Source organism: Parasteatoda tepidariorum, chromosome 2 (genome assembly GCF_043381705.1).
Source record: "Parasteatoda tepidariorum isolate YZ-2023 chromosome 2, CAS_Ptep_4.0, whole genome shotgun sequence".
NCBI classification, from domain to species: domain Eukaryota; kingdom Metazoa; phylum Arthropoda; class Arachnida; order Araneae; family Theridiidae; genus Parasteatoda; species Parasteatoda tepidariorum.
In genome coordinates, this window is record NC_092205.1 from 9827714 (window position 1) to 9853913 (window position 26200).

General features: G+C 30.0%; 1 protein-coding gene across 2 annotated transcripts in view; it reads left to right on the forward strand.

Annotated features, from left to right (window-relative positions):
• Nucleotides 1–26200, forward strand: part of LOC107448812 (carboxypeptidase D) — a 233923-nt gene that overhangs the window by 180316 nt on the left and 27407 nt on the right. For both annotated transcript variants that reach the window (XM_021146849.3, XM_021146846.3), the window contains exons 3-5: nucleotides 21103–21200; nucleotides 23347–23519; nucleotides 25876–26063. In XM_021146849.3, coding sequence (XP_021002508.2) covers nucleotides 21103–21200; nucleotides 23347–23519; nucleotides 25876–26063 — 459 coding nt within the window. The remainder of the gene's footprint in view (nucleotides 1–21102; nucleotides 21201–23346; nucleotides 23520–25875; nucleotides 26064–26200) is intronic.

A 26200-nucleotide genomic window follows, 5' to 3' on the forward strand; every position in this document is an offset into this window, starting at 1 on the left:
ATATAATCTTACAGTAAAGAATTATCTGAGCTTTACTGCAGACAATTAACTTAAATATTTTTAAAGTTATGAAACTTTTTTTAAAATCTTCAATTTCACTACACTTTTAAACCTAGATAAAAATTATCAAAATCGCTGCCTTATTCTCAGTTTTTGCAAATTTTTATGAGCCCAAGTAATGCAGCATAGAAGCGCGTTTTTAAGCAATAAAAAATTAGATCACAAACGCTTTTCAATCTCGCAGAACTGTGGCTTTTCCCCATATTGACGTTTTGCTCCCTTTGCTAAAAAAAGAGTAGACAGCACTGACTTTAGATAGGCTAAGCTTTACCTAATTGTCATGAGCAACAGTTGAAAACTCACATCAGTTATAAAAATGATGTATTATTCGCAAAAAAGCATCATTTAATGTTACGACCGAACTTTCGAAAAACAGCCTTAAAGCGAAACATTCACCTATTGTAAGACTTTTAAAAATCAACCAATTTTCCTTCTCAATATTTTTCAACACTGAAGCCAATAAAGTGTTTATTACATTTGCAGTTAGAATCAGTACTTTTAAACTGGCAAAACAATAGGCGACGCTTCTTTTACGTCATTTTTCTTCTCTGCGATCACATTTTTACTCGAATAGCACAACACATGCATTCTTTGTTTATCAGTGATACTTCATTTAACAACAGTAAGAGAAAGAACTACACACAGCTCTAAACGCTTAGTTTGCTTTCATATGATGCAAAACCATTACAGCCAAATGCGTTCTTTTGTCAATCCATTTAAAACCAGATGGGGGACGAGAGTAAGACTGGATCTTTTAAGTAAATTGGTGATGGAAATGCGTTCAATCGATTATGATGATTGGAGACCGAGAAAATAGATAATGAGATCGTGTTTGAAAGCATGTGATAATAGTTATCTATCAGTTCCCTGCAAATGGAACCATTGTTTTCAGGGAATATCAAAGCAAATGTATGATTATTAGATGATGGGGGGGAAAAAAGCAAGAAGTTTAAAAATAGTAAATCTATACGTGTAGTCTGTTTTAGATTTGATATTGATGATACATGATGCAGACATATTTTTTGAGGTATTTAAAGAGTTCGTGTCAATGATTTGTTGGAGAAAATGGCTTTTTAATGACTTTTATCAAGGAAAAAAAATACAGGATAAAAGATGAAATTTCAAACAAAAATGCCATTATTTTGTTTTTATCCGTAATATAAGTATGGGATAACCAATAATCTTACATATATAAAAAAAATATGTATAGAAAGTAACAAATATGTATTATGTATTCTATTCTAAATAAAGAATTATATATATATATATATATATATATATATATATGTGTGTGATAAACGTGTGTGATATATGTGTGTGTGATAAACGAGACACGAAACAACCTCTGTGAGAGTCCGATAGATGTCACTCTCCTTAATAAAACTATTAGAACTACTTCGATGGGAAGGAAGAGTAGTGGTTGAAAACATAAAGGCAAACCTGGATGGTTAAGGTATGAGTCTGTGTGATTTGTGTAAAAAAAAGTTATAAGTGTTAAACTAACCTGTGTAGTTTGAGAAGGAGCCTCTGTGACTCCTGATTCTGTGTGAATACTTGTTAATTNGGTTAAAGCGTGGAAAAATTATAAAATATATATATATATATATATATATAAGACTTTAGTTCTTTTTCATTGGACTCAAAGAGGAGAAATATCGAGCATGTGAGCCGTCATTAGTATGAAAGCGTAAATGTACAAATTTCCAAGAAAAAATTCTTTTGGACGACGAAATGCTGAAACAAACTTAGCTATAAGTTGGGAAAAATTGAAAGGTTAACAGCGGATATCAGATTTTGAAGGTTAACAGCGGATAACCATATCAGATTGCGAAGGAATCTTTGGGTGTTGGGGATGTAAGGAAGTGGAGTTCACTTGTAATGGAGAATTGAATCCTTTAAAACCCATTAAATTCATATCACGAAAAAACTAACAAAATGCGTGAGGGTAAAAATCAAAATTAAAACCATCGTGGTTTACTTACTGACATGATATTTTTGTAGTAACCCTTCTTCATATTTCTGGTTCTTTTATTTGCTTTTTCCACATTCCTATATTTTTTCTATTAGAGAAAGAATAAAAATTATTATATAATTCAGAATTTATAGAATAAAATAATACTTTTTCAAAATTAAGGAAAATTTCATTTCATTTGGTTTCAGTACTCACAAATAAAAGTACGATAATTATTCTTACGAATCTATATATATATTTTTCTTACACGGCGACAAAAAAAACCCTCATTACAACTCCCCAAATGGCAACGCTAGAAAATCGACCAATGATTGCCGCTAAAAATGTCACATGCCAATTCTAGCTGAGGTGGCTCAACATATAGCGCTTTTAAAAACGGAAACTGAAATAACCAGAGCGAGCATTCTCACCAAATGTGATCTCTTCCGAAATTCACCCCATCAGCTGCGGCAATCTAATACTATTAAGCTAGGCAGAAGTGAGTAGTCTTTGTCGATAGATCTCTATTTTAGTATTTTGTCAAAAGCGCTTTTTTTCACGAATTTATGTATTACGAATTTATTTGACTATTTTTGATTTGTATCGCGAATTTATTTGTTTTATTATTGTTATTAGTTATTCATTGAAAAATGAGTCTCAGTCGTGCTGTTACGCTTTTGAAGTATAATCAAAAGAAGCGTGCTCGAAGATTGGAACAGAACATTGATGACAACTATGAAAGACGTAGTGGTGAAAGAATACGTAGACGACGTGCTGTCATTCAAAATTTAACTGTTGATTTCAAATTTATTTTAGTGACTTAGTATTTACTAAAAAGATGAAATTTTTTAAAAAAAAAAAGTTGTTATATGGATTTAAGTGATTGTTTTCAATTCTTAGAATTTTGTGCATTTGCAATGTACTTAAGTTAGTAGCGAGCGAAGCGAGCTTGGTTTTCGAAGCAAACCATATATGATTGCGTAGCAATTTTTGGGGGTTGGCGAGTGCTAGCGAGCAGGGGGCCCAGCCCACTAGTTTGAAAAATTTTTCTGCTGGACATTTTTAATGGACTGATTCCCTAACGAACATTTTTAAAACTTTATCACATCCTATTTTTAGCCTATTTCAGTTTTAATACTTTTTAGAACTACGAGTTATTAAACCATGATATTTCAATTATTTAAGTGGATGGCTTTATGAAGGATAATTACAGCTGAGTTTTTCTTTATCCTACTTTCCGTTTACCCTGAAAAAATGCAGATTCCAGTGAAACGGAACAAATATAAGTTGAGAATTTCGGTTCCTATTTAACTATTATTTAGAAAAAAGTAATATATTCTTATTATATACATTCAGCAAAAATGGTTTAGAATTTTATAAAAGTCGCCAAATTTGGTGACGAAAATCATTATTTGGCAAAATCATTAGAAAAAGATTCAAACACTCAGAACCTTCCTAATGCTGATTACCTTTACCACGAGTGAAATATTTTATTCAACCCTTACAAATAAGCGACACATTTCGGTATAACTTGAGAGGGCTTGTATTTATCTAAATTTTATCAAAAGTCACGTAAATACCGTGTTTAATTCTCTTTAAGCAACAAATTATCGGTTTTGCCGAAACAAATTTAGAGAAAACTCTTTCAAATTATGTTCACTTTAATTCTTTCTAAACACAAAAGCTAAAATATAATTTTAAGCTAGATTTAATTTGAAAACTATTTGACGCAAAAGAGTCAGTAGATTTTAGGAAAATATTCCAATTCGTAGTAAAGCTTTTGTGCCTCGCAATAAGTTTAGATTAACGCTTTAATTTTAATCTCAATTTAACATTAGTTACAATATATTTAGTATTTAAAGTATTAAAATAGCTGCATTCTGAGAAAATAAATGAAATGTTTATTTAAATTGCATTGATTTTCTATAGTTTGTTAAAAGAGAATTTATAACTAAAAAACCTAATTTTAATTTAATGCAGTTATTTATTGCTTTGAAATTTTTAGGTGATATTTGAGATTATATCAGTTGCATGTTATGATATTGTTTTAGCGTTAACAGGAATACTTTTTGAGTTATGAAAGGTTTTCGCTCAAAAATGATGACATTTTCTAAAAAATTAAAAATTTTCAGTTCATAATTTTAAAAAAATAATTCTGCCAAAGGTGTGTGTTAACGGTTATAACAGTGCAAACAAGTATATGCAAAATGGTCTGTGAAAAACAAACTGAAACGATATCTTGTTTAGATGGATAAGATACATCGAAAAAGGTCAATTTTAGCACTATTGGTAAATGCCCTACCTACTCCTCTTAATTACATTTAAAATAAAATAATATGAAACGTTTTATGCAAGTAAACAATGAAAATCTTCAGAAGGGAAAAATAGAACAAGTAAGATATTCTATTACTATTAGAGAGATTCCAATAGCAAGATATTACTATTGGTATAATAAAATACCTAGTAGTAATTTAGTATAATATAATACCTGAATTATCTAATTAGTATCTTCTGATAGGTTTAAAAATCAAGCACCTGCACCCGTTACAAATGTCACTGTAAAAAAAAAAAAAACGCTTTTTCGAAATTGAGCAAAAATGTGCCAAAATGGCTACGAAATAAATACTATTCGAATCTGAAAATACCATGTATTCAAATTTGAAACAGCATATACCCATTTTTTGGTAAAATACATGTGGAGGGAGAAATGTGAAAGAGAAAAATGTTTAATGGTTGCCGGTAGAATTCGAATGAAGGTCCTCCGGTTTACTAATTTCTAATTCAGCGGCCATTAACAAACTTTTGTTTTTTCTCATTTTTGCTTTTGCAGATTTTTCTATTCACGGGAGCTGGTTGCAGTTATAATGCAAGCTTTCAGTTCTAATATATAAAATTCGTTACCTGAAATAAAAAAAAAGTATAAAATAAAGTTTTTTTTCTTGTTTATGGAAATGCCAAACAGGAAAGCGGATATTTAAAGCAAATAATATTAACAGGGGAAGAAGGCTAGCTTCCGAAGTCATAATGTAAACCAGTCTTCCAAGGTTTGGTGCGGTCACTGTGTATAAAGAAAAAAACATTATTTAAGGGTGCACAGAAGTTCCTGCAACTGGTTTCCACCCTCCTCAAAAAAGAAAAGCTTTCTCTTTTCATTTTTTATTGGTTTGTTCTGCATTCTACACTATTGTTAAACCGTACGTTACTGTTAATAAAGGTATTCATGTTGATTAAATCTGCTACTACATTTTGACAAAGAAAGAAAGAATAAAATGACGATGTGAGTGGTAGCGTTCCCAACCATACTAAAATAAAAACTAAACTAAAATAAACTCAGCGGCGCGACAGCACTAGAGGGCCAAGGCCTACTATGCCCATCTCAGTTTTTTTGACCTTGGGCTCTGGGGTGCAGAAGCAGATGTTCCGGTCAGGTGGTCAACCGAACGCAGAACCCCCAGTGTTTAGTTCCCAAGTATGCTTGGTACTCATTTATCGATTAGGGATGATAGGCTGAGTCAACCCTGCCCGGCCCAAGGATCGAACCAGGGACCTGTGGCACGACCGCGCAAAGGGCTACCGCTCAGCCACCGGACGTCAAACCATACATTTAGAGTTGCCAAACAACACCAGTTCACAGGTGACGTTCCTCCTGACAGTCAATTTGCTTCGTGTGTGCATGTGCTGGATCTTCCTACATATGATGGTATATTGAATTTGAATACGTTGCTCACCCTGTAAATTATATTTTTTTGGGGTGTAGCATACCAAACTGAGCAGTTCCCTGCTTTAATTACGTATTCTAAGAACTGGACTTCTTCTCGTTTCTATATTCTTTGGTTAGCTCTTCCAGATTGGAAAATTTCTTCCTGGTTCGTAGTAGAAGCTCTAACCTCCATAGTTAAATACCCAAGTCTATGGAGAGATAAGACGCTTTATAGATCAAGACATACATTCCGGGGACCTCTCTGTCCGAGCGGTATCACCCGCCAAACGCTATAAAAAGCGTGGAGACAGTGGTTTTGGATGGATGTATCTTCGTGCTGTCCATCTCTGTATTGTGCTATCTGTTCTTCTATTTTGGTAAAGGTTTATAAGCTTAAATTGAGCACACAGGCCTACAAATGTATGTAATTTCAATAAACCATTCACTTGAAAGCTTTTAAGATATAGCGAAATTAGCAAAAAGTGAAATGAACTAAGCTGTTAGGATAATATTTTCCAAATTGCAACCCTTTGTACCATTGAAATTGGAAATTAGTACGTGTCATTGCGGATACCACTAGATAAGGCTTTCTAACTCATCCTGCATTTCAGTCTATAACTATAGGGTTTAGAGCTTCCTGCTGAGAACCTGGACGTTCTAGTTTTGAATCAGCTATTTAACGACACGCTCACATATTTTCCCTCCACATGCATTTTGCTTAAAAATGAGTATATGCTCTCTCAATTTTGAAAACTTCGGGTTCTTAGGTTTGAATTTTATTTGTTTTGGGAGCTATTTTGTCATATTTTTGCTCAATTTTGGGAAACCCTTTCTTACAGTGCTATGAAATCACTTTAGGTAGATAATTAAAAACTTAAATCAAGGATAAACTTAAACACTTTCAGTTGGGGGAGCGGTAGTTTCTAAGGAAAAATCAAATAATTATGACTGAAATATATTAACTTCCAATTCCTGTAAAATTTAAACACACCTATTGCATACACCTATTGCAATAGGTGTGGTGAGATTATATCATACACCTATTGCAACCCTTAAAACCCAACGTTTAGAGTCATTCACACCTCCTAAAAACATTTAATTTCTCATCAAACACCTTTAGTTTTTTGTGACAGTTCAAATTTAATAGAAACGTGTGTATAAAAACCTAATAATTATAAATAAAGCATATAATGGACAAATAAAATTTTAATCAAGCATACAATAGACAAATAAGATAAAATATTTTCTGCCACCCTCATTATATGCTTTCCTTTTTTATTTAAGAAAAGAATATTTTGATAAAATTTAATCTCATAAATAATGCAAAAACTTATTTGCGATATTTTCTCCTTCTTTTAATTTTACGATAACATTTCATCGTACAAACTAAGAACCACGTAAGATTTTCGTAGCTACTTCCTTTCTGGATTCATTTCAATAATTTAAGGAATAATTTTAGAAGATATCATCCCACACAAATAAGATATAAAATTCCTCCGAGAAACGCTTTGTTATTTCTTAGATTAAAAAAAAAGAATGATTTCCTAAACTTAGTACAAAAAAAAAATCGAGTAATAAGGTAATCAATTTTAAATCTACAATATTATCTTTTTAGTGGACTACAGGAAACGCTTGACAAGACAATTTCCAGCTCAGATACTTTTTATTTATTTATTTGGTTTTCGTCGAAACAGTAAATTAATAATATTTCGTTACATAAATAAGGATAAAATTAAGGAGTTTCAATAAATTAAATTTTGTTAACTTTCTATTCCACAAATAATGTATAATATAATATTTCTCACAAGCTACGATACTACATTTTTTTGACTTCAAGAAACAATTTCAATAAGAATTCTAAATACAATAAATGCATTAACTTTCGTTCTGATGCAAAGATTTTTATTTTTTATTTCTAAATTAAGAAATGATTTTAAAAAAAATTCTTCAAATTTTTATGAATTCTTAGCCTCGGTGTTTTTTCACGTTATTTTTCAGACAAAGAAAATTTTTTTTATTGTTTCATTACACGAGAAATTTCGATATCTGTTTTTCCTTAATCTTCCAGATTTATAATAATGATTTAGAAAGTTTTTAATTATAAAAAATGACATAGAGATATTGCATTTTATAAATATATTTCTAAATTCGGACTAGATATAGCAAAAAGAAAAGATGTCAGCTCTAGGTACGATCCCTTATTTCATCCTTATGATTTAAAGTAATAATTTGATAGCTTTAAGGTAATATATGGTATTAGAAATATTGAAATCTTTCTTTAATTTCTCCTAGTTTGAACTATATATAGTTAGGAACAGAGAAAATATGAATAAAATATCATAGTTTCCATTATCATCGAGATAATCTTTCAGACTTAAAGCGATAATTTGATAACTCAATGCTTATACAAAATAATGTCATTAACTATGAAAACATTGTTAGTATTGTAAATTTAAACTAAGTATAGCTATAGTATAAGTATAATATCATATATAGTATAGCTAAGTATAAATATCATAGTTTCCATTATCATCGAGATAATCTTTCAGACTTAAAGTGATAATTTGATAACTCAACGCTTATACAAAATAATGTCATTAACTATGAAAACATTGTTAGTATTGTAAATTTAAACTAAGTATAGCTGGTAAGAAATGCGATACTAATAACAAGGAGAAATAAATTTTTTGTTGCATTTATATAAATACATGATATTGCCTAATAAAGATGTAGGAATTTAAAATCTGAAATTAGTTTTGCTCCTAAATTCTACGGATTTTTTTAATGACATTTTTAGTCTATTTTTGGTCGAATTTTTGTGTATGAAAAGGGGTCGCGTAAACGTTGCAACTTCTAAAAGGGATAAGGCACATCATTAGAATTAAAACTGCATAGGAACCAATTGCCTGTAAATATCGTAGTTTGTGCATAAGGGCTGTTTCTTATTATTAACTGAAGCACAGGAAGAAACAATTCATTCTACGGAAGTGCACCTAGCGGCGAATGATAACATTTCCGAGCATGGTTTCCTATGCTTTTTTAATTCTGATGATGTGCCTCTGTTATATATAATGTTTTTAATCTTGTATATTTCGACAAAAATGAACTATAAATGTCATTTAAAAAAACTGTATACAGGAAACAGAAACAGATTGCAGATTTGAAATCAGCTATACGAACGTATTTAATATCTAGTAAACAATCTCATACAGCAAAGAGCAAAAGCAAAAACAAAATGTTGCCCAGTGTATTGTATCTTTTTCTTATCTACAACATTTTTTTTTCAATTTTACATTTCAGGCGAAATATAATAATAAGTTGATGACTTTTCCGTTAAGAAAAAAAGAGAGACCATGAGCATTTTATCTTCAGTTTGCAGCATGCGTCGTTCTAATTTTCAGTTCACTCTTTTTATGCGATTGTAAGTAAAAGCTGAAAAGTTTTTCAAAAGTGACATACTGTTTGGAGACTACTTTTATTACATATAAAAAAAACTAAAAAAACAGTTTAAACTAAACCAATTTACTTTCCTACCGAGAGACTTGATAAGTAACATTTGCACCGAAACTTCTGTCTACTAAATAACTTTCTCTTTGCATTAAGAATATAACTTCTCAACACTTTTCTTCTCTCAAATTTACGAAGCTTCGCGAAAACTCTCGCGAGAACCACAAAAGAAGTAATTAAAATAGCGCCATTTAATTAAAGTCACTTAACAGCCAACACGTTTTTTTCTCCTCTCTCGTAACTGCAAAACTTTAATTAAAGTTAGCAGACACCTGACAGAAAGTACGTCACACAGGAGATTTTATCTTCCTACCAGGACTTCACCTGAAGAAATATTTATTGTACCTAGTACTCGACTATTTGATTTAGAATTTTAATTGGAGCAATCACGACATTGTTGATCTGGGTGAGGGACACCATTTTAAATTAATTAAAGTTAGATCCAGTGAAAAAAAATTCCCTTTGATTGACGAGTAATCTGAACTAAATGGTAAGCTTTAAAATGGTTCACCAAATGCAAGATAAAAATGTTAACGATATTTCACATAGCCCAAGACAGTTTAAACGTCGTATATTATTTGTAATAGTTATACATTAATAATAAAAAGACGTTTTTTAAAGCTAGAAATTATTTTTTCTGTATTTTACGGAGAATAACTTTTTGAATCGAAGGAGTATATCCTGATCTAAATCAAGGGAAATTATTTCCTACAATTAACCCCCTGACTGTTGTCCAAGTAAAAAGTCGTATTTTAACCTGAAGTCTTCCCCGCATGGAGAAACCGGATTTTACATGTTATTCGATGGGAAAGTAGTGTTTTGGGGAGAAACATTCTCCTAATTTTGCCCATTTACTAAACTGCCAGTGGATTAAAAAAGAATCATTCAAAATTGAACTCTTTCTTTTTTTTTACATATTTGTTACATAATCACACTTCCCTCCCTTCTCCCTTTTTCCCCTAACAATATCAAATAATATTTAAAGAGTCGTGGTGGCTCAGAAGACAGAGGGTTCGTTTCCCAATGAGGTGACCAAGCTGGCTGGTTTATATGAATTCTGCTCCCGTCTGCCACTACCAACAGTGATGACGTAAAGTAATTTCAGAGATAGTCGGATCAGGGGTTAGAACCCACTTGCTGTCGGGCTTACTTCCGGAGGTTTTCGTGGTTTTCTTCTCCATATAAAGCAAATGCTGGTCAGTTCCCACAAAAAGTCAATTCAGAAGTCTTAGTTTGTCCCATTGCTTGATTCATGGAAATCCTTTGTCTTATGGGCTGGGTTTAAATTACAAGGCCACGGAGGCGAACACTGATCGTCGTAAACTAAAACATGTGTCGGCACTTCAATGCCGGTTATAATGTAAAACATTATTCAATATTTTCTCTTATATATAAGAGGCTCACAGATCCTAAAGCTCTTGCATGAGAATTCGGGAGATTCACTATATGAAGACTTTTCCGCTCACCGATTTAAGCCAAAAATTGTGACTTATATTTTTAATCAGTAAAGGGTTGTTTTATTTATCTCCAAAAACGAACATCTGCTTCTTTCTATTTATTAATTGAAGAAGTAAAAATTAAAAAAAAATAATTGCAATCAATGGAGTAATTGTAAGAACAGGAATGAGGAATAAAACTAATTAACTCAGATTTTATTTTCTTATATTTTTTGTTAATTATTTTATTATTGTAAAAAAAATAATAAACTAGAATAACTCGATATTTGAACCTCTGCAAAGAAAAAAAAAATTCTTGATCTCTTGTAATATTTTAAAATTCCATTGTGTATATTATTCCGTAAATGGATAGCTCACAATGCAAAATAATAGTAATAATAATTGTTTACAGTGCACAGCACAAAAAACGAACACTCTTAATAATTTTTTTTCATAATGATCGGATTTCCAATTATTATAGCAAACTGTTTACAGTTCAAAGGCCTAATTTGAAATACACTTAATCAATGCAGACTACGCTTGAAATTACGAAATTCGACACAAAAATTAGTTTCTCTGAATTAAAAAAAAGTTTCTAATGGGTTAAGATTCTTGATTCTCAGTGCATGAAGGATAGATGTAATCTCAAAAATATGGCCCTAATAATTTGGTCAGAAATGGTTGTAATTTCAATTTGTGCCTATTTTGCAATATCTCCGTATTTAAATAAGCATATAAGAGCATTTTTACTCACAATCATAAGACGTGCTTATCCTATTATAATTCCACATGAAAATTAATATTTATAATTATTCATAAAATTAACTATAGATAACACTTTTTACATCACTTTAAACCATTTAGCCTTTAGAGATAAAATTCAAAATTTTTACACTGTAAAAAAATACGTAGAAAATTGTAGTAAAAAGTAATGGCATCCTGAGTGCAACCAGCATAAAATCTATATTACCATAAAATACGTTTTACCGTAATTTATACAATAATATTTATATAATTACAAAAATTCAGTAATTTCACTGTAAATATTACTGTAAAAGTTATATCAAATACTTTGTTCCTAAATCAAATATCAAATTTTTATCATCAAATTATCAAATTGTATCAAATTTTTATATATCAATTTTTGTTCCTAAAAACTTTACGGTAAAAGTGGATTTTACAGTAAACAGTATTAGCACTCAGGGTGCCAGTATTTTTTATTTATTGTGATTTGTTCTGGAATTTTTCTCCTTTTAGATAATCGGTCCGTTAGTTCTATATAAATAAAAATTGAACAATACATTTTATTTAATAGGCAAATTTGTTTTTTGAATGGTGAAATATGCAAAAAGGAGAATTAAAACTAAGGGTCCAAAATTCTCACTGTTTCAATTTTTCAGATTCTTCTGCGAATTGAGGTTTAAAAAGATGAATTCAAATGAAAAAAGCTTATTTTTATTCAGAAACAGTATGCTTTTGTGTCCGATTACGTAACTAGAAATATATCTATACAAATTAGTTAACATATTTATGGTTAGAACTTTGAGCCATTTAGTTTGACGCTTATTATGAGAAATCTAAATAAATCTACTAATCTATCAAAATATATGGTATTTAAACCATTAATTTAGCAATCTTTCCTTTCATATAGTACCAGAAATTATGGTTTTGAAAATTACAATTCTTATTACCTCACATTTAGTAGAAAATATATAATTGAGAAGTAAATTTAACCAAATAATTGTTTTTAGACCGTTTTCTAAGGTATCATGAAAACATTACAAAACTTTACCACACTCTTCAAATTTTATCACATATTATAAAATTGTATTTTATTGTTAATTCTACCAAAATCATTGCCGAAGCTGTTCTGTAAAAGTTATTGAGAATTTCAGTGTTTCCGTAGATCCAGAAACACGATAAATGATTTTCAACCATACTTTTTTTCAACGTAAAAATATACTATTCAATATGAATAAAAAATATAATGAAATGTCGGAAATATTTGTTTTTTTAATGCTGAATCTACCCACATATTCAACCACTACATTTGTCGAGAACTGCAAATATTTAAATTACCTCTCGCTACTTCGGAAAGTCTGAATGTTATTAAAAATCAACAGTCTTCGAAAACAAATGTTTTAGATAAAATTGGAACATATTTCAAATTTGCTAAAATAAATACAAAATTAATTAAGAAATGTAAACTTTCTTTAAACTTTAGAATTAAAAAGTGTATAATTAATAAATTATGTTTCTTTTTTCTTGGAGCAGCATTCTGATAAAAAAATTTGTTTGAATTATTGAGTAAATAAATAAGACTACGAACATTAATGTTTATTAATTGTAAAAATCATGTTAGTTGATGTAATTCTGTTATAAATTAATTACATAAATATCACTCGCTTAGTAATTTAAAAGATTTGAAAGATATTTACGTTTTTTTTCTAAAATTTACTATAAATTTTAATTTTTTAGTTTTTTGTTTGAATCTGTCTGTTTTGTTTTATTTATTTGTGAAAACACACACACTCCGAAAAATTTTTGAATTTTTGATATATATATATACATATATATATATAAATGTATTACTTTGTTAAAATTTGTCAAGTATTTTTTTTTTACTATGGGTTTATAGTTACGGTATATTTTATAATTTACGCTCTAACACGGTCACGAGGTCTTTATAAGGTTACCGAAAACAGACGTTATATCGACCTCACTTTATGATGTCTGATTTCGACCAGACCACGTGAGTCGTTAGGTCGAACGTCGACTGCATATCATTATCTGTAACTCGAATGAGGAAATATCGGTAACGGTGAATGCACTAAAGTTGAATGTTAAGTAAAATATTTTTCGTCAAAAATAATTTTTTTCTCGGCCTTACTAGCCAATGCTGACATTTATCATGCACAACCGCCGTGAAGGATACGAGAGTATAAATTAACAACAGTTTGTATGTTTTGAATTCAATATCTGTGCATGCCAACTGTCGGTATTTCCCGGCGTAATTGAAAATTAAGGTTATCTAGTTATTCTTTTGAACATTCTCCGCAGCTACTACATGGATGTCGATATTCATTACATATTTGGTTTCCAACTCAAAATATACATGGTTTTGACAATGAAACGTGCATAAGGAAAAATAAAGCAACTTAATGATATGAAGTATTTTCGCTTTTCAACAGTTTTTATTTTTATAAACATATAGAGAGAAGGAGGGGGAAAAAACCTTCTAAAAACAATGATAAAATCAAAATATACAATATTTATATCCATTTTAAAATGTGTGATATTATTTTTCTTTATTTTTGTCCTCGAAACAAACCGTATCTCTTTATATAATGGTGACAAGGGTCGTTTTCGAATATTTGGAGAAAAAAAAAATGCCAGTTATTTTTCATGGATCAAAAGAAAAGGAACAAAACAAAGTTACCGTCCCGTCAGGGGGAAGTCTCCGAGTTGTTATCTATTGGAAAGCATCCAAGCTATCATTTACCGAAATACATATATCTTTCAAACAAAGAAAAGAGGTAATAAGAAAAAATAACAACCAAATCAAAGACAAACCAAAAGTTGAANGTAAAATAACAGCTTGTATGTTTAGAATTCAATATCTGTGCATGGCAAATGTCGGTATCTGCCGGCGTTAGTGAAAATTAAGATTATCTAGCTATTCTTTTGAGCATTCACCGCAGCTACTACAAGAATGTCAACATTCATTGCATACTTGGTTTCCAACTCAAAATATACATGGTTTTGACAGTGAAACGTGTATAAGGAAAAATAAAACGGCTTAATGATATAAAGTATTTTCGCTTCTCAACGGTTTTTATTTTTATAAACATATAGAGAGTAGGAGGGGAAAAAACCTTCTAAAAACCGTGATAAAATCAAAATATACATATATTTATATCCATTTTAAAATGTGTGATATTATTTTTCTTTATTTTTGTCCTCGAAACAAACCGTATCTCTTTATATAATGGTGACAAGGGTCGTTTTCGAATATTTGGAGAAAAAAAAAATGCCAGTTATTTTTCATGGATCAAAAGAAAAGGAACAAAACAAAGTTACCGTCCCGTCAGGGGGAAGTCTCCGAGTTGTTATCTATTGGAAAGCATCCAAGCTATCATTTACCGAAATACATATATCTTTCAAACAAAGAAAAGAGGTAATAAGAAAAAATAACAACCAAATCAAAGACAAACCAAAAGTTGAAAACGATTTTTTTGCACCACTAATCATAACTGCGACTGTTACGCAGGTGATAAATCTCATCTTCATATTTACAAAATCCAATAACGCGGAAAATATATTTGTCCTTGATCAATGATCAGAACAAAGTGAAAAAGGGAAAGAAAAAGTAGGACACGAATAAAATGAGTGATTAACGAGAGATAGGCTATTACAATCTAACCTGGAAATCAATGAGGATCATCAATTGACGCAATCAATTCGTACAATTTCTTTTCAACCAGTACGAGGAGGGAAATTAGTACAATCTAAAATTTATTGCTTTTATTGATTGTACTTCTTCTTTGTTCTCTCAACGCGTTTTTGAAAGAATAAACTTCTTCTAAATCTTCTATTTTGGTGATGTAACATCACATAATTTAATGTTTATTAGGACAAAAATATTTAATTAAAAAAGCAGGACATCCGTTTATCTTCAGACATAAGAAAATCTTTCAATTTAATTATATCCCATCTTAAGTAAACCAATGCTTTTTTTTTTTAAATTTTTATTTATTTATTTATTTATTTATTTTATTATTTATTTTATTTATTTATTTATTTTTATTTTATTTATTTATTTATTTATTTATGCAATACAAAACGAAAACCACTGTTTCATCGAAAAATATTTATTACAATCATCGAGTCCCAATCAATTGATGTAAACCTATAGCTATAAATCCCGTTGATTTCAAAATGAATAAATTAATTTTATTGTTTTTAATTGACTCTAAAACTCATAGTCAGTATATTTATTGCATTGAGTCGATAGATTAGAATTATTGACATTATTTGAAACAAAAGAAACATGAATTTTATTCGAACAAACTTTTTTTCAATGCCATTAATCTCAGATTTAGTTTGAACTATCAAACTGATTTGAAGAAATAGGTATATCAACTGTTACTAGCCAGTAAAACTATTCAGTAGTTCGAGTCTCAAATTAACAGAGTTCCCATGACAAAAAATAAATGAGGGCTTTTTTTCAAAATTAGTGAAAATTTCTTACATTTAACTTTCATTTGAAAATTACAAAATTATTCCCGAGGTAGTTTTCCTAGAACATTTATATTTATTTTAAACTAAACATTTATTGGTAGCTTAAAACATCTAGATTTACATTACATTTGCTACCACTTTAGCAAATTTTCCAGACTGTGGGAACCCTGATTAATTTCATTAAAAGACCTTACGCATTGATTCAATTAAACTTATTTATATGCACTAACTCGAGTTGATAAACGATTAGAAACGAGGAGAATTTCTACTAACTGATTCATTTTCTAATATTGATTCTAAAAGACTGCTTCAAAACGATTCAGATAGACAAAATCCATTGCAATGATTTCTAATATAAGTTTCCTCGTTCAAAATTATTTATTATTAAGCATATTTGTTTTCTTTTATATCGATTAAGTGTAAAAAACTAAACCATTCCAACTGAAATATTTGCTCCAGAGTTTGTTAACCTCGTCTTGAGAATGCCGCAACTGTTGATTATTGTTAAAATATCACAATATATTTGTTTCAATTATCAGCGCCACCTTTTAAGAAACATTATAAATAATAATAAAAGAAATACCTGGTTTTTAAGCAGGACACGGCAAACTGTACATTTAAACAATTTATTTAAATTTTCACTAATTTTTCGATTCTCTGTAGTAATTTGCAGAATTAAAATTAATTAAAACATAAAGCACTTTATATATAACGCCCGTGTTAAAAAGCATGTTTTGGCATTCGATAAGTTTTTATTATTTTTAAAAGATTCTTTTTTGTCGCTTTAATTCAAATTTTACTGACCATAAATAATCATACAAACTTTTATATACAGTTATTTCAGATTGAAAACAAATGTGAATAAAGAAATAATTACGTGCCATTATTAGAAAAAGTATAATTTGAACCTTTCTTTGAACAAAAATCTTATATTTTACTTTTATACCGATGAAAACAGTATAAAATATATTTTACATTTTTTGTTATTCAAGATTTATGGGTTTTATAAAAAGAAAAACTCTCCTAAATGCTTATCTTTCAGGAAAAATTATTCTGTTGAAAAATTAGAAAGATAAAAAAAGGAAACTGTTATCAACATTTTATGACTTTTTCGAAGTTGGCGGTTTATATTTTAAACAACGTGACTAACTATCGGTTGGCGGCCGTACAAAAGACACACACCATAATGGCTCTAGAAAGACGCCAAAAACTTAGCCTTCAAGGGAATATAATTAACGCGGCGCAATTAATTGTAGAGTTATAATTTTTCCACCCACTGCGCGATAATTAATTCCATGCGGAAACATTAATCACGAAAAAGGGAAAACTTTCCCCTATGTTTTCGTTAAATGCTTTCTCTTGTTAGTAAGCTGCATTAAAATGCTTCTATTGTTATTTTTCCCTAAATTGCCCCCATTTTAAAATATTTTAGTGACAGTACCATTGCACGCATTGATTAAAACGTTCGTTTTCTATCGATTCCTCATAATTGAATAATAGGAGATTTGTGGCCATGTTTAGATAACTATCAGTAACAGTTTTGAAGCAGAGCTATTGAGTTATTTCACGTATTTAACAAGAATTCTTTAATGACTTTCTGTTTTGAAATGGCCTTCCGTCAAAGCTCTTTCAACGGAATTCTAAATGTCTCGCCATTTAATTCCAAATGACTGTTGTTTATCCTCTGTGTATTCCATCCTAGTAACAGAATATTTGAAATAGTTTCTTCGCATTTATATATTCACTTGAAATAATTTCTTTTTTTATTTATTATTTTATTTTTGAATTTAAAAATTTGTTCAACAAGGTTTTTTTTAAAAATTTATCTGATTTTTTAAATTGTTTTCTGAATTTACAAAGTAACTTAGCCCAAGTTTCTGTTTGTTGTTGTCTTTAATACTTCAGAATATAGTCTCAGCTGTATCAAATCTATGAGTCCAAACGCTCTGGATAAATTAAAATTAAAATTGGTTGTAAGAGAATTTCCTCTAAGGAAAATTCCAGACAACCGAGGATGTATCGCGAAACTGCCGACCTTACATCTCCAGAGCGTCACCAGGGCCTTTTTTACCAAACCAGTGATGAACAGGAGGGGTTAACCATAGTTGTCTGTCGGAACTTTTGCTTAGAAAATCGCTTGATCGATAATGAGGTAGTTAGATGTTGCAGCCTCCTCTGGTGCCGCTTTTAGCCAGGCTATCAACAGTTCAAAGTCATGGAGGTTATGGCTCCAGAATTTTGGGTGTGTGGGGGGGGGGGAAATTAGTAAAATTTTATTACTGGTCAGTTGTAGCATTCTCAACATGGGTCATTTTTTTAAAACACGTGGCCACTTAATAAAAGAAAGAAAAAAATCGAATATTTTAAATGAATACAAAAACCATAATTTTATATTGTAGGGCTATTCCTTAAACTTTTTGAATTACAGTAAACATTACATAAATCATTTCTAAAGAGAAAGAAATATTTAGGCAACAATCGAAAAATAAAATAATTGTCTGAATACTATAAAATGTTCATAATAAATTCGTGTTTATTTTATTTTAGATTATTTTATATCCGGGGCCGAGCAGCCGACCTAAGTTTACAACTATCAATGTTCAACTCCGTAGTCTTATAATTTTGAAGTCAAGAGAACTCTTGGTTTGCATTGTGATGAACTAACTTAATAGAAGACTTTTTGATTGAATTAACCTTCATTTGTGTTACATGGAAAGAAAAAAAACAATGAAAATCTCCTACCACATCCATCTACCACTGAGGATATTTTATGTCACTCGAGAGCAGAATTCGTATCAACCAGCCAACGCTGGGATACGAAACCTGGGTCTCCTCAATTGGAAGCGATATTTTAGCTCCCTGAAGTCATCGCTGTTCTAAACAATGTTTATGAAGAATAATTTTTTGTCGTTGAAAATGCACCGTGTGTAAATTTTACTAATTTATGCTCATTTTATTTTGTAACCGTCATTGATAAGCCGACCCAATTTTAGGTTTATGCATAAAATTTTTGACTCCGTAGCTTTGTAATTTTGAACCTAATCCCGAAGACAAGGGTCTTCTTCTTCAGACTTCTGGATCAAATATTGGAAGAAATTTTGTCATCGAGGAGGACTTTTAAATGGAACTAACCAGCATTTACGTTACATGGAGAGGAGAAAAACGAAATCCTCGCACTGTTAGCCTGTCCGCAAGGGAACTCTAACCTATGATCCGTCTACCATTGAGGATATTTTACGTCAGCACCGTGGTCGATGCGAGTCGGGTGCGGAATTCGTTTCGACTAGCCATTATTGAGATTCAAACCCGGTCACCTCACTAGAAGGCGAACGCTCTATCCCCTGAGCTAGCACGGCTCAATTTATACTTATTTAAAAAAAGAAAGAAGAAAACAATAACATTTACTTAGGGAATTTCTGAACAAAAAAAGAAGGGGGAGTGAGCGAGTAAAGGCAAACTCTTTTTTAATCGCAATTTGTTACATTTAGCCATCCTGTGCCCGATGGCAGCCGTTATATTTGCCCAATGATTTCATGACCAACTGCTGGATGTGATTTTTATTGAACACCGACTGCCTTTACTTCTCAGAAAAAAGTTTTTACTGATCAAATTGAAGCTGGGTGGGCTTACAAGTTGCCATCCGCGGTAGACTCCTAGTACTTCACGCACATAAATCTATTAATATTTTCAAAATTAATTTGCTTTTCTTTTACAAAGTTTTATAAAGTATTCGATAATATATTATCAGCTACTCTAGTACATGGTGTTCAATCATTTCTGTTTACAGTTTTTTACACTTTGAAATAATACATTATCAGCAACTCTAGTACGTAGTGTCAATGATTTCTACTTACAGCTTCTTACAATATGAAATAATACATTATCAGCTACTCCAGTACATTATGTTCAATCATTTCTACTTACAGCTTCTTACAATATGAAATAAAACATTATCAGCTACTCCAGTACATTATGTTCAATCATTTCTACTTACAGCTTCTTACAATATGAAATAATATGAATAAACAGCTACTCCAGTACATTATGTTTAATCATTTCTACATACAGCTCTTTACAATGTGAATATATTGAAAAAATAAGCTCTATATTATAATTGGAAAAAAAATGTATCAAAATTATAACTTATGTAAGATAACAATGCAGCATTTCTGAATTTTTCTTTTTGACTTTTTCCCCCCTTCTTTTTGCTTTTCTCGCAAATATTCAGCAAATTAAAATAAAAACTTAATCTGAAGAAAGCTACTATAATTCTTGACTAAAGTCATAGAATTATGAGATCTAGCTAAATCATTCTTGTACTGTCTTCAAAATAAAATAAAAGAATATCGTTGAATAACTTTTGATCTATTGATTGGATTTACACGTGTTGAGACTCTAACTTAATTTTTCAATAGCTTAAAAATAAATATGCTAATTAAGTACTATATATTATATTTTAAATTACAAATTAGGCATAAAAACTAGCTTTCTCTGAATGAACTATATTTATTTTAGACAGATACGGATTTGAGATCCTCGAAAAAATTGGAGAAGAATCCACAATTTGGGAAATATCGTCCAATAGTGGATATAACTAGAGAGGGGTCAGCTGCTTACACTCTTTAATATTAATTTCATTTTTTGAGAATACAGACTTCATTTTCACAGTATTCTCTATTTACATAAGTTTTTTTTATATGTAGGCATAATTCTTTGTAAGGCATATCATAATATTCTAATTCTCATTAAAAGATTTAAAACTACAAGCCAAATATTTAAAACTTTACTTCTCTTCAACTAATAAAAATAGTAAAAATAATTAAAAAAATCAATAAAATATAGCTTGTATCTTTTCTTAACTTAAGTTTTGAAATTATTATAGCTTTCTATCTTAAAAAACCCATATTAGAAGTATTGATCATTTCGATACTTTTTATTTGCGAAGAAAATTAATTATCTACATTTTAACGGAAAGTAATAAACTGTTATTTTCCCAAACATACTTTAAATGGTTTATTTTCATATTAATTAAAGAACCCATTTCGAGAACAACTCGCCATGATAAAATTCTTTTTGATGTTAAAAGTTAATATCAATGATGTGGTATTTTATCTTTACACCAGTCTTTTAGACTGTAGAACATTTTTCTGCAATTGCACGCCGTGCAATTATGATTTAACAACCCTTCTTTCATCTTTCTGTTGCAGGAAGGGAATTATGGGTAATGGTTTTGTCGCGTTATCCAAATGAAGAGCCATTACTAAAGCCTAATGCGAAATTTGTCGCCAACATGCACGGGAATGAAGTAAGTGAAATGTGTTTCTCCAAATCTTTTTAAGTGAAAGTAAATTACTATTACTATTTCCGTTCATTCTTTTGTCTAGTTAATGCGAAGTGCCAGTGGACATTTTTTTTATTGGTGTTTGGATTTTTAGAAAAGATATAATCCATAGCTATGTTATTATGTGGATCTTAATTATGGAACGAAATGAAAAGATATAATGCTAATCAGTGATGTTTTAAAAAAAGATTAGAATTTTAATTATTTAAATGGTTTGTTAAAGATGTAAAGAGAAAAATTATTTGATTCCCTGATTTCCTTGTAGTTTATTTGCATTCTTGCACTTGTCATTTTTTAAGAAACTACAATTTAATTCTGGCTTGGGAAAGTAATAATGTAATGTAAACACTTGTTTTCATTAAAATACTAGCCGAATACCCGTTCTTCGCACTTCTTGAAACTATCGGTATGCCAAATTTCATAACTTTCGGTTGGATGGTTTAGGAGTCTATAAAAGACACACAGACATTCATTTTTATGTATATTAGATTGCGGACACAATGATATTTTAATTTCAAAAGATAATGCAAATGATCTAGTAAATCAATATTTGAAACAAAACAATTTAATTGTGAAAATATAATTTTTAATATAAATGTGAAGAAGTAAATATTAATTTATAAGTAAATTTTATCAATATTACATAGACTGATTTTAAATTTAAAACGAAATGTTTGAATGCAAAATTCTGCAAATAATTTAATATATTTTCTGATGAATAAACTTTAAAAAATTTTTGTTTAAACTAATTATAGTTAATTTATTTTCAGAGACTATTTTTTCTCAAAGTTGAAACACTAGTTTAAAGAGACCTACAGCAGAATTCTAGAAAAATTATGTGTAAATTCAAATAAGTATCAGAAAACAAATAATTTTAAAACAAATGTCTACATGTTATAATGGCTATGGAAATTTAAAAAAAAAATACAAAATGCAAATTCAATTAAAACCAAAAGCTCTCTTGACAAAAGATTGGCTTAACTATTCATTTTTTTTTTCAATTTTACATTATAACAATTCATTTACTATTTTTGCTCTAAGTTATAATTTGTGGACTGTAAGACGTGGACTAATGCTCGATTTAATTTTAATTTTAAAATGATTTTTCACATGCTGTAAAAAGGTTTTAAAAATTCGAATACATATATATATATATATATTCTTTCACTTTTGAGAATCATTTCGTAACGAAATCGCGTGATTTGTGACAAAACGCGAATGTATGACGAAATTGTTTCCTCATTTTGAAACCTCTTCGCAGTGCATTGTGGGGGATTGTTATCTTGAATGAAAAAGCTAGAATAAAGACTAGACAATCGAAAATAAATCGACGAATTACGTTGATCGGTTTGTATGGTGGTCAAGAAATTGGCCTTGTACGGGGATGATCTGGGCATTAGTGTAATTTATCTATTTGTCTTTGTTGTGTCGAGCTCTCTATATGGTGCCCAAGTTAAAGTAATTATTAAAATAAGTCGACATATTAAGCACTACGAGTTTCTTTTTTCTTTTTGAAAAAAATAAATAAAATAACGAAATATTTCTTTAATTTAGACGGAATTTTTTTCCTCGAAGTAGACACGATAGTTATTTTGAAGTAGAAACGATAATTATTTTGAAGTAGAAACGATAGTTACTTTAAACGATAGTTATTTTAACGACAGTTATTTATTATTAGATAGTAGCTATGTCTTTTTGACAAAAATTTTACTCAGTGCATATACCAGGAAACGGTTTCATCAAAAAACGAGTAAAGTTTCGTGATTATCGAGTATCCATTTTTTTACAGAGTGGAAAGAATTGTTAAAATGAAACGGAATTTTGCGTTCGTAATTACAACGTTGATATAACTAATTGATTAAAAAATCAAAGCAAAATGAACGTTTATTACAAGAAGAAATACCCTCTTGAGCCCCCACTAGCACGAAAACAGAATACGAGTTTGGTGATTATTGAAGCACACAAGTCTGTTATGATGTCCTGTGGCATTTTGTTTGATCACAATTAACTACATTTAACATTATTTTTTTTGGTGCCCAAAATTTTCAAATTTTCTTCACTGTTACAGTATTATAAGAACTGATTCTTTTTATTTGTTTGTTGTCTGTAGGCTGTAGGACGTGAACTGATGCTCCATTTGATATCTTACTTAATAAATAACTATTATACAGACAATTATGTGAGATGGCTGTTAGACACAACACGTATTCACATTATGCCCTCTATGAACCCAGACGGATTCGAAACAGCTGTTGAAGGGCAGTGTTCTGGGGGACAGGGAAGGTAAGTGTTTATACATTATTATTCTCTGATTTTATCATTAAATTAATACTGCAATTTTATCATACGAGCTTTTTAAATTCAGATGAAATAATTTTGAACTTTCTTAAAATCCATAAATACAAGGTATCCTCCATTTAAATGTTTAACGATATGTAACCCGATAATTTGTGAAATAAGTACTGCTCTAGTAAAGGAAAAAAGTGTGTTAGATGGGCAATTCCACGGAAGTGTCAACTTTTAAGTGAAATTTTTTCTTTTATGAATTGCATATTTTAATTTTAAAAATATATTCAAAAATAGCCAAAGTCTACATATTGCCGTTTCATTTTTGATAATTTTAAATTTTTTGAATCTGGCAGCATTCTAAAGTAATCACATGGCTGACAAGTGAATTGTTCACATTTGTGCTCAAATTGTTTTCTTGAAAAATACTTCTAAAATAAAAGAAATGTTTCTTTCTTTTGCAATATTTTGATAAAAATATGCATATAGAACAAAATTTAAACATTTTAAGTTTAATATATAAAATAAAAGTAACTTCTTTTACGTCATTCCGTCACATGTCTTAATAATGCATAAATTTCCTGAGAACGAAGATAAGATGTGACATTGGCAAGTTAGATAAAAAACCTCTTCAGAGACAACCTAATTTTCAAAATGTTGAAATTTTTACTAATTCTTACATAAATATTAATCCTGTTTATCTGTTACATTCTGTTTATCATTTACATATTAATAAAACATTTTTTAAATGAAGGCTTTCTTCTAGTAAACTTTTTGTCATTCCGTCACGGTCATTCCGTCACAGTAAATAGATGTTAATAACTGCTAGCCAACCTGAGGTTAATTTTCCAAATTCACATTTTACATTGCTTACACATTATACTAAAAGTATAAAATAGTTCAGAAAAATAATACCTGCAGAATTCGCAGAAACTAACAGTTCTAAGCGGCATGCCAAGAGCTTGGTTGCCAAAATGTCATTCCGTCACGCATATAAAAAGTTCGTAAAATTAAAAGTAAAAAAGATAGAAAATCCTGCTGTTTTAGTTTATGAAGCGCATTATGCCAATAATAACGATATGCATGAGAAAAATTTTTTTTATTAGATACATAGAAACTTCAATTAATTGCTATTTTGCAAGTCAAAATGTCATTCCGTTACATATGGAATTGCCCAGATTTATGTTTTTTAAACAAAATTTTCTAGAATTGTCAAAAAATAGTTTAAACTGAATCGAACGTAGCAACACTTTCACATTATTTGAAAAGTCGTAAACCTTTATATAAGTAAGTAAAGGTAATATTCAATGCGATGTTTTTTTTAAATTTGCTATTTTGATTTAGAACATTTAAATTTAAGAATTTTGTTCATTTAAACTTCGCGTCTTGCTGATAATGGATACTTTGCCATAGCATCCATAATTTGACCTTTCTTTTAGCAAAGAAAATGTCATATTTAATGGACGCTCTCAAGGTTTGAGTCTCTTAGATCTTGGAAAAAAATTCAAGGCATTGCAGTTTATAAAAAAATATACTGGTTAGGAAAGAATACCGTTGGTTAGAGAGGAATGAACGAAGGCCAGCAAGCATGGAACCTAGAAAAAGCATCCATGCATCCTCTGAGAAAGAGAGACCGTGTATCCTTTGAGTCGGATTGAGGAATGGATGTGTTCCAGGTTCCCATATTTATTCATGGATTTAAGTTCATAGATACGTTTCATTCTTTGAAACACATCCGTTCCTTGCATAAACTCAATTCGCAAGATCATCGCTTACTTTTTCAACACAATAAGATCCAGCCCGATGAAATGACCCAAGCTTATTCAGCCATCATGCAAATCTTTTTAATTGACCAAGTCCATCCTCTGGACTCAACATTATAAAAGATGTTTTGCTGAAGCTTGAGTATCGTCGTATAGGAAAAAAGACAAGAAAAGTTGATGAAAAGTTCTCCAAACTTCATGAAGAATGGAAGATCTTTGCTTCTTCAACATTCAAAATCTTCCTGACTCAATGCCAAGTTGTTATTGATGACAAAAGGTTTGCCACTAAGTATTAATGCATAACTGTTTGCATTGTTTTCCGTTCTTATGATTTTGTATACATTTAAGCAAATTTTTACTCGGTAAATTTTTTATTTCTTTAAATTTTTAGTTTAAATTTCTTTTTGTTCGAATAGACTTTGGTTTATGCACCAATCAAACAAATGGCGTGGAAATCTTAGCAAAAAATTCTTTTTCCGTTTGACTGAGTTTGATCTAAAAAAATGAATTTATAATATTTCGAGCAATACTGTTCTTTTAAGATTCATTAAATAAAAAAAAAAATGTTGTGAAATTTCCTTTATTTTTAGGTATAACTCACGAGGGTTTGACTTGAACCGAAACTTTCCTGACTTTTTCAAAACTAACAATAAGCAACAGCAGCCAGAAACGAAAGCTGTAAGAGATTGGTTGGAGAAAACACAGTTTGCCCTCTCAGGAAACTTGCATGGTGGCGCTTTAGTTTCTAGTTACCCTTATGACAACGAAGCTAACAATAGTAAGTTTCATTTCTATAACAAATTTATTAAATTCATTTTTTACTAGGAAAAAGTAAATATCACAGTTTATAAATTTTTAATCACTTTTGCTTTTTTTTAAAAATCACTTTTGCTTTTATTCTTAAATTCATAACCA